This window comes from Rhipicephalus sanguineus, chromosome 7 (genome assembly GCF_013339695.2).
Source record: "Rhipicephalus sanguineus isolate Rsan-2018 chromosome 7, BIME_Rsan_1.4, whole genome shotgun sequence".
In the NCBI taxonomy this organism is placed as follows: domain Eukaryota; kingdom Metazoa; phylum Arthropoda; class Arachnida; order Ixodida; family Ixodidae; genus Rhipicephalus; species Rhipicephalus sanguineus.
The window spans coordinates 23617207-23627626 of NC_051182.1; the positions used below are offsets into that span (position 1 = coordinate 23617207).

Here is a 10420-nt window from a genome sequence, read left to right on the forward strand (position 1 = left end):
TTAATTATACCACCATGCTTCGATGTCGTTTTCACCATGTTTACCATGAACGCGGACATACAATCGATTCGTAAAAAACGTGGAAGAATCAACACACTATAGAGCTCATTGTGGATATTATTTTTTTTGCATGCTTGTTCTCTTTTTATTATTGTCGCACAACTTTATACTCTTTAACGATGAAAAATATAGTAAGGTAACTGATGCACACTACCCAAGCCATCACATAAAATATTGCTGCGGTAGTAACAATTAATTACGATAAAACAATCATTCCTTGCGGGATTAGATTTCTGTAAATTTGATACACGAGAAGTAATTCTCTTGTGTGATTTAAGCAGCCATATTCACATCAGGGACATATACATCTTAAGATGAGAGGCTCGCCGAATTGAAAGTTATGCTACAACCCAGAATCGGCTTGGCGCAAGGGGCGGCTGGCATTGCCGCTCCGATTTAAAGGAATTTCTGAAAGTATATTTTCGATAGTAGTGCGTAACATCTGTTTTCTTCCTGCCCTAACCAAGGTGTTTGAAATTTGGCGAGTAAGCATAAACATTAAGTGGGAAGCAGCGCTACACAAGGAACAAAACGGCGAAAATAGTAGTACGAAGACTTAAAGACACAAAGAGAAAGGACGCATTAGAGCCCAATTGATAGTGCGAGAAAACGGAGTTGAGAAAACGAACAGAAATACTGTCAAGGAAAGTTGAGAACATAATGTTAAGTGTAGGGCAGTCACTCGCGTATTTATAGACAATATGACAGCTGCCCAGGTAAATGCAGTCTGTAAGGAGTGGATCTAGACAGCTTCAGGGCCACTTTCAGGTCCCAGGGGGAAGGGTTTGACTTTCTCAGAGTGCGAATGGCCGGAATTCACCGTTGTTTTATTCTCCTCACAAGGTGACTCTGTTCTCACGTGTAAAATATTGACAAGTGTAGGTCAAATATACTGTGCTTATGACGACGCAACACTTACGTAATACACCTGACAAGGTCTCTCACACAGCTTGTGGCAAATGGTTGTTCATTTTCTGAGCGGAAGCCCAACTCCTTTGTCTATTATGTTATCGTCCAGCATCGATTAGCACATACAAATTCTTAGTAGTTTGTTAAGTCTGTTGCTTCTACCATACCAAATTAACGTCTTCGTTCTCCAGCAGGTGTCTGATATTTCTCGTTCCTTTTATGAACAGTAATTGCCCCATAGTGTGGCCACCCGTAGAATTTATTCCCAACTGGCAAATATTGTATCTGATTTCTCTGTTGTTTTTTTGTGCCTGTCAGCTCCGAACTCCCTCTTGAATCAGAACAAGAACCTTTACATGGAGCTCTTCTCACCGACGGCCGATTCTGTGTCGCTGCGCTGGCTGCCTGCTGCCGGCGACAGTGGTTACCCCTACCTGGTCGCCGGATATATAATCACTGCACGCGTCGCCTGGAAGTTGGCAGCGAAGAAACAACTGCCGTCGTCACGGGACTGGTTCCCTGGAGTCAATACCGGCTCATCTTGAGACCATTCTTTACGGCCGATGGTGACCCGCGAAGTCTGCGCAAGTACGGCTCCCCTCAACATCAGGAGTTCAGCACAAAAGTGGGCGGTGAGGATTTAAACGTTTTCCTTGCTTCGCACTGGCGTACTCTTGTCGACCAAAATAATAGCTCTATCACAAAAGAAGAGCAGGCGACGCGCACCAGCGCTGACCAGCAATCAGAATGTCTGTTTCAAAAGAGCTGCAATTTCTCAGCAATGCTCACTTTGCCAACACAATGCTCTCTATGAAACCTCCCCCATCCTGTTTGCAAACGAACTGCTTGCAACGTCCCCTTCTATCATAATGCCGACGACATTGCATTTAATGGCCATCTGTGCCGCCCTGTCATTTCACAGTTCATGCTGAACTTACATGATAACTTAAAGGTACGTTAGAGCATAGCTTATCTGCAAACGAATTTACAGCTTGCCCGCATTCCAGTTTCTCAGAATACAAAGTAAGCTTTCTACACGATTACTTCAAAGTGCACTTTTAAAGCTAACACCTTAAAGTTTTCTGCCAGACGCGAAATTGGCCGACAAAGTCTTAACTGAGGATATACATCAAGGTCCACTGGCACACGCTTCCATAGTACACGCGCCTCTTGCAAGATGCATGCCTGGGCCACGACTAGTTCTCGCAAAGCATATGGAACACGAAGTGTGCGTTTGTCGGACGCCTCCAAATAGATAAAACAGTTCATTAAATAATTACGAAACACAATATACCTTCCACACGTTCCGCTGACCTACACATTTCGCCGTCCTTGTATTCAAATACAAAGTAACGTAATTTTAAATGTGAGAGGCACCATATGCATAAAATATAGCATCTATGAAGAAGAGAAAAGCGAGATTAGGCATCTTCAGTATTTTTTATTAATCTACGCACTTAAGTCTGCTCCGCAAAGTGAACTTTAAGTTACCCTTATTTCTCGAAAGATGTAGCGGCTACATCATACTGCGACCATTAAAACGTGACAAAACACACTCATAAAACTTCTAGTCTCACTAAAAGCGTTGTCGTAAAATGCGAAGGTGTCCGGAAGAGGCAATCTATTCACCGTAAGCTCAGATGCATTCTAACAATATTCACATAACGAACAGAAAACCCGCTGCGTGAGCTCACAAGGAAAGGTCATGTGTCGTACTCCAGAATAACCAAATACGTAAACGACTATACCGTGATCTTTAAAGAACAGTGCATAATGATGTGTCATTTCCTTAATTTCTGGGATCTTTTTTTTTCTTCTTGTGCGCTCGTAGCGCTTTTTCCACGTGAATTCTTTCCATTCTAACCACTCTTTGTGTGGTAAGTGCACGGGTCTTCAGTGCTGTTGTACATTAATGAAGCCGATCGGTTTCGAAAAAAAAAATCTATGCCTCCTTATAATGTCCCACTTACGTACCTTCATTGGGCGGAATCTTGTTAAGCCCACCGTATTTACACTGGTTTAACTATTTGCAGTTCCCAGCGTGCCGAGGGACCTGAAAGTAAAAGAGACGAAGGAAGGCGTTGCCAAACTCAACTGGGAGGCTCCGAAGAATCCGGCAGGTCCAATAAGCGGGTACACGGTAACCTGGAACTGCAACAATGTCAACAACACCCAATCTACTGAAAATTCCAACATCTTAATCTCAGGCAAGTACAAAAAATCTGCCTTCAGTTTTTTGCGCAAAAGAAAAAAAAAACATAGGAGCCCGTTCCCTATCGGGAAAATGGGGGCAAGCGAAGCTTCGAGTGTGCCAGCTTGAAATAAGGCTGAAACATGGGCTAGTTGATCGAACTTCATAATGGAACGGCAGCGCAACCACACAGGGACTGAGAAAGAGGTACACGAAACCCAGCGTTGTGTTTTGTGTACCCACTTTCTTCAGTCCAAGTGTGGTTGCGCTGCCGTTCCGTTATGCGTGCTTTCGTACTATTTTTCTTTTACTCTTCCTTCCTATTTATCGCATTCTGCAATGCTCTCTCCTAACTTTTGCCTTTGTCCACGCCGGTCATTGGATCTTCACCCACATGCTTAGCAGTGCAACAGTTCTGTTGCTACAGGCAAAAACTATGGTCATGCGTGGCGCAATGAAATGCTGCAATGGAATGGAATCTGGCAACGTGAAATGCCGAGTGCCTCGACAGAAGATGACATTTCCATATCAGAACCCTCTGATCGGCGACAAGCCCAAGATCTAGAGACCGTCAATTTTTAACAAACGGCTCATAAAAATACGCCTGCTGCCGGCACACCTTCGAGGTACTCATTTGTGCCACCCGCATGTCTGTACAACGACCAGCGCCGGGATTTTTGCGAGCCAAGCCACTACCGAAATCTGACATTCATGGAAACTTCCCTTTAAAAACACGCTATTTGGCTATGGATGCCATATATAGAATGCGCCTCCATCTTCATGTACAATGTAAAGAGAACCAGCGTGCATAGGCTTCGGCATATGCAGGAACGGGCGATGCAGGCCATACTGGATGATGCAGGCTCACTTGAAAAAGTTATACCGTAGTGACTAACTACGACTCTAAGTCATGGTAATATAATGTCTTAATGAAGCTGCTTTGGTAATGATCCCACGCATACGTGCTGACTTAGGTTCTAATACATCACGGCTAAAGTGATATTGCGTTGTTCCTTATGCTTCAATCGTCAGCGCTCGCTGGCTATTCTGTGGTAAGTTAGAGCATTTATTAATACATGCAGTGCCATGCGTTAGTGCGCATTAGTTTTCATATGTACATTGCGTTGCCGAAACGACCTTGTTTAAAACGGAGAAAGTGAAAGCCTGCCTAAATAGTACAACCGCTCAGTTCTTGTTCATTCGCATTTAGGGGGACAATGTGGTTATTTAAAGAGAAAGGAGGGCAAGCGAAGTTATCAAGGTGTTTTTTGCCGTGGAAGGCTGCTCATGCCGCTAGAAAATTCAAAGCTGCAGGAATAATTAAAATCTACTGTATTTGTTTGCTCTGCCATATAAGGCACGAGGGGAAGACATGAAGTTGGGTAGGCAGGTGAAATTAAGAAGTTCTCGGGCGTAGCGTGGCCGCACGGGACCGGGTTTATTGACGGAACATGGGAGGCCTTTGCCCAGTAGTAGGCGCAGTCAGGCTGATGATGACGAAGGAGATGATGATGATGATAGTGAAATTGAAGTAAAACTTGAGGCATGGCCCTCATGTTTTGGAAGCGGAAGCGTGGATGGACACAAAAGAGAGCAAGTGGAGCGAATTCGAGCTCCTAACTTGAATCGCAGCCCGAATCAAGGCCATCCTTTTCACAACATTAAGTTCCGTTGTTGATGCAGAAACGTTTCTGATGGTGTAGTCATCAGCCCTCTTTAATCAATATTTTCGGTAATTATCTCGCTCTGTAGGGACATGTGTGATTGAACATTATAATTATTCTACATTTAGAATTTTGCAGGCTTACATGCTAGAAATGCAAGCAACATGCAAATTGCGACGGTCATCGTAGTGGTTTCACCGCGATAGCTCGCAGTCGTCGCTTGTCGATACCTGTTTGACTCTGCACACACCCGTCCGCCGTTTTTTAATATTCATTACCTTGTCGCGACTTCTGTTATGTTCGTTGGTGCTTGCCTGCAATCACCAACAGTAATATTGCGAGAGCAATTATATGGACAGTCTCGGCTGGTTTGTGCCGTCGCCATCGTCATGCGCCGTATATGTATAAGACTGTATATATATATATATATATATATATATATATATATATATATATAAAAGTTAAAAGTTCCAAAGAAAGATAATTCACAAAAATGCTTCCGAAGCGCGGAATCGAACCAGCGACTTCTCGCTTCCCAGCGCGTGGTGCTAACCACTACGCCACAAAGCGCAGATCCTTCAGGTAGCTAACGGCGAGCGTTATGTACACACCCTTTACCGCTGGCAGGACTCAGAGATGGCAGGCGCTTATAAGCGTTTCTTCATTACCAGCGAGATGGCGCGAGCAGCGCAACGGGCGCATTTAAAAGTCGTCGGCCTGCTCGCTAGCTTCTTCTAATATTTGCGCAGGGAGAACCTTGCCCTTCCGCTGTCTGCTCGCGCGGTAGTTGCTGCTGGGGGGCAGATTTTTCTGCAGCGTAGCAGCGCGTCCATCACGGGCCGCTTTTCTTGCTATTGCATTCATTGCTTCGCCCTTGCGGCGAAACTCTGACTTTTATCGCCCCACACCAGTTTAGTGAAACAAGAACCTTCTCTGCAGAATGCACGGTGTCGTCGAAGTAACTTCACGTGCTGTAGGCATTGCGCTATTTGTACTTTAGGGTTGAAACGTCAGATTTGTGGCTTGCGCGTTCTTTGTTTCAAACGTTTCTTAATGCTCCAGGAAGCACGATACCCGCTCGAGGATTTACGTGTTCTCGGCAAATAATTTAATATTGCATCTGAGAAGAGGTTTATTGGCGTTGGTTTCCTGTGGTGACTATGAATGAACACAACGAGTCAGGGCAGAGCACCGTCCAGAAAGATGAGAGCGACCAGCAGCGCGAGGTGAGCGAGCCGAAAAAAAAACCCAGCACGCCGAGCGTTGGCGATGCTGCTGACCGGCGACGCGTCTTCTTCTTCACACATCACTTATGTGTACTGCTTTCGGTTTCCGTTTCTGAGCACCGTGAAGGGTCACTGTCTGGGAAACTTGGTCACGTGGGACCACCGAGCTGTGACACAGGCAGTGCCGCATCATCTGCTCTCGCAAACACGCGCGAGCAACCGTCCGGATGCCTTGAACACTGGAGCACGGTAAATGTCACCTTCGCAGGTTAACCCGACTATGGGAAGCACTTAGCCAAATAATGCAAGCAAGCTTGGCTAGTTCGGACATATGATGAGAAAAACGAGCGACCGTCGGTTCGCAACCGATGCTCTCTATAGACCGTTGCATCGGGCGAGGAGGACAGGACTGGAAACCAGCGCTTTCCTCCTTTCTGGTTCGTGCGGCGACGGCGCGGAGTGTGCGGGCTGGTGCTTCCGTGAGTGGCGTTTTCGAACAATTTTGGCGTGCTTTATGACGACCTGCGTATTTTGTTCTCTATTATTGCGATGTCAGCCAGCAAAAGGTCAACGGGAAACCACTGTGCCATTTTTGGTTGTTCTAACAACTACTGGAAAAAGGAAACTGCTGTCTGAATAAGTATGCGACGTGCATAAGCAAACGCGGAGTGTCTGCGGTTGCAAACTCTTCAAGGTAGTACACCGTCTGTGTTACGTTACAGCTTTTAAATAGACAAGTGCCGCAATATATGCGGAATTCCCAGCGTTCCATGCAGACAAATGCCAATCGAATATGGCCAGATTTGCGAACAAACATAAGCGGTCAAGTACGGCCATGTCCGCTAATGTGCAAAACGTCTAAGTACCAGTCGAGCAGCCACCCGAGTCGTTTTCCCTTCGTTTTCTTATTATATTTTAATATGATGTTTGGTCAAACAATTAGCTTCGTAGCTCGGCTCAACTCGGTGATCGCTGCAGTTGATGTATACCGGCATTAGTACGGACGAGAAATCCCTCACTTTGCAGCGTGGTAACCGGCATCATACATTTGATTATTGCTCCGTACCAGCTTCGTAAAACCCGAACATTCAATGAACACTACATGAAAATGACGTGGCGAGATCTTTGTATTGAGGTTGCAACCTCCCTAAGACAGCGGGGTGTATCGTATACGATGAGCAATATGAAAGCCGAATAGTAAAAAAAAAGAAAGAATTCCGCCGCTTTTTGCGTAGAACAACTACCTCAGGAAGACAGATTTTTACGTGGTCAAGAACGGTGTCTGACAAGTCGCGCAATGATATACAATATAGTTAATTCTCTTCTAAGCGCGATACAAAAAACACGTTGTTACGCTTGTCTAGTGTTTATTGTACTGCCAATTTTACTGCTTAGCTTTGCGAACGACAGCAAGAATTTCACAAGAACAGTACATCTGGTATACGAAGTCATAAAAAAAAAACAAAAAACAAGAAGGAAAAACAACGCGAATCACCTCCGATGCCGATCAAAGGCTCGAGCCCGGGCGCGCTTCGTGCCTCACCGGCAGAAGAAACTCTCTAACCATATTCATCGTATCGCCGCCGAAATCCAGTCAAGTATCACGACTCTTAAAAGAAAAAAGAAAAAGAAGCGCGCAACATTAGCATCGTTTTTATGTACCAGCACTTCCCTGTAAACAGCTCTAACTTCGTCCACACCGGTGGGAAATAAACGAGCGAGTAATATGCGGTCACTTAAAAGTTGAGAAACAAGATAGGCACCTATTTGTGAGCAACAACACATGCCGCGCCATGAAAACGAGACTGCGTGCTAACGCACGACCGCGTGTACGAGCGGTAGTCGGTGCAACAGCATAAACACACCGTGAATGAAAAAAAAAATAACTAAAAGATTACAGTCTAAGAAAAAAATTGGTTGTATACCCAAGGGTAAGGGAACTTCCTTGACCTCCTAGTACGAGTCCGAATATTTGAGGTGGTTTTCCAACAGACATTACCGAAAATATGTGACATCCACCACTTGCGACACGTTCGGGACACCGTATATTAACATCATCGACCCTCAACGGATCAAACCTTTTCAAGACGTCTCACAGACTCCTTTCCTACGTAGACCGCACCTCTTGATACGAAATTCAGCGCGCCAGAACGAAAAAAAACCGACTGCAACTGCAGCCGCACGCATGCCTTCCATACAAACGCGGAGCTTCGCACATGCCAGTGGGTTGCCAGACCAGAGACGGCGCCGCCAGCTAGGCAATATGGCGGCGCCCAGTAAAAAAGGTCTATAGGGTTGCCCGATGCGGCGGCTCTGTAGTTCACTGCTCATCGCACGTCACTTTGACGTAGTATGACGTCACTAAAGTTTTCCTCACGCTTCCCACACAGTGACGTCGGTGTCAGTCGCGCTAGCGATGCGTGTCGGGAGCGGGAACGAGTATCCACTCTTTGGAAGCAAATTAAAATACATTTTAAACGTTTGTTGTATACAGCACACGTGTCGAGTGTCCGTGCATACAAAAAAAGCCTGCAGCAGGCTTTTTTTAGCCTCAAGATTTGGCGCCTTAGCCTCTTCAAGTTTTTGCTTGCACGTGGCACTTATTAGTCATTAATACGAAATACTCGGTTTCTCCAATGTTTGATCGGTCTACCCATGTCAATAAGTGTATGACGTGTCCTTATTTTTTCTTACAGGCCTGACAGCCGAGTTACACGGATGCACCTTTAAAGTCGGCGCCTTCAACAAGCTCGAAGACGGCACAACCTTTAGTGGAAGCGACATCCAACTTTCAATAGACTAGTCGCTGGTAGAGCTCGGCAGCTGCATGTTGCGCAAGGTTTTTGTACACCCAGTGCGTCCCGTGCATATTTCTCACAGACATATAGGCAAATTTGCATAGACAATAGCATACTTTACCTTCTGCATTATCGTAGTCGCTTGGCAGTTGAGGTGTCGAGCGCCCAAGGGCGCGGGTTCAATTGACGGCCAAGGGGGTCGCATTTTTCTAAGAACCAAAGGAAAAACAGCTATGTACGTAGACAGGCGCATATGAACGAACCCCCTGTATTTAGTAGCATTTCTCAAGCCTTTGCTATGGCATGCCTTATAACTATGTTGATTTTTGGCCCATAATACCCCAGACTTTCTTCTTTGTTCAAATTTCCTTCAAATCTGTTTTTCGACACAGTGCCTCTCTATAGATAGTGTGGTTCCCAACATGGAAACCTGTATAAAATTAGCAAGCCGACCACAACTCGGCCCGTATTCATTAAACTGTCAAATGACTGGTCTTCGTGTAAAAAAAAAGAACTTCAGATGCGCATGTGATGGTTCACTCAAAAAAAGAAAACAATGGTATACACAGAGTACCTTGCTCAGCAGTAAAAAGAAAGAAGTTTTTTCTATCATTTGCCGGTGCCCGCCGCCTATGTTTTGGCATGCGCAGCGTCACAAATTACTGAAGTTTCCTATAAAAAGAGTTGCAGTGCAACGCATATATTTTTTTGTAAATATGGGCTGTGTCCTGCTACCTCTGAACGATACAAGTATTAAAAGTAAGTAGATTGCATCCATTTCTGATGTTTATATGTAGCAATGCATGTGCATTTTGTTTTTTTTAGCCATCCGCTCGCACTGAAGAGAGCCTTCAACTACTGTATTTTCCAAATAAATGGCTATGCTATTCTATGTCACTGCGGGCTATTGCAACGCTTACTTATTCCTTGCGACCACCAGCACTGCAGGAACATTGCTCTAAACGCTACGGAACATCAAACAAATGCTACTGAATGAATCAGCTCTCAACTTTGTGAATTCATTACCATGGTAAAAAAAGGCGCCATTTTAAGACATACACTAACATGGACCATTTGGTGACTGGCTTGATGAAGCATGGTCCAATTGGCCATTATGACGATGGGACAGGGAAAGAGCACACTTAAGCTTCATTCTGACAAAAACAATTCACTAACACACCGAAACAAAAATTCCAAACGAAATATGGTGAGCCTGAAAATAAATTTTTCGGTAAATCTTTTTGTAAGCTGAGAATTCTGTGGGATTAATTCCTACTCATTTCAATCACCAACCAAATAAGCAGGACTGTGCAAAGATAGCTCTGACGGCCCGACTGACTGACGCTAATTACAGCTGGGTGGTATTTTTCCTGCAACTGCGTCTTCAATAAAATAGAGAAGCACTAGCAGTAGCAATATTATTTGACGGGTTTATGCAATAAAGTCAATGCTTACACTCATCGGCCCCCGCTTTTAGGTTACAAAATCTTAGACGCTGGTTGATCAGTCATACTTCCAATAAAACTCACTAGGGCGACTCTTGTCGCTATGATAGAGGTCGTACAAATGAAA

The 10420-nt window shown here is 44.8% G+C and overlaps 1 protein-coding gene across 1 annotated transcript; it reads left to right on the forward strand.

Moving 5' to 3' along the window:
* The first annotated feature begins 761 nt into the window (after positions 1 to 761).
* Positions 762 to 8853, forward strand: LOC119398549 (neural cell adhesion molecule L1-like). The gene is made up of 4 exons (XM_049417345.1): positions 762 to 776; positions 1391 to 1601; positions 3003 to 3209; positions 8747 to 8853. The coding sequence occupies exons 1-4, from the start codon at positions 762 to 764 to the stop codon at positions 8851 to 8853; spliced, it is 540 nt and encodes a 179-aa protein (XP_049273302.1).
* Positions 8854 to 10420: the final 1567 nt, after the last annotated feature.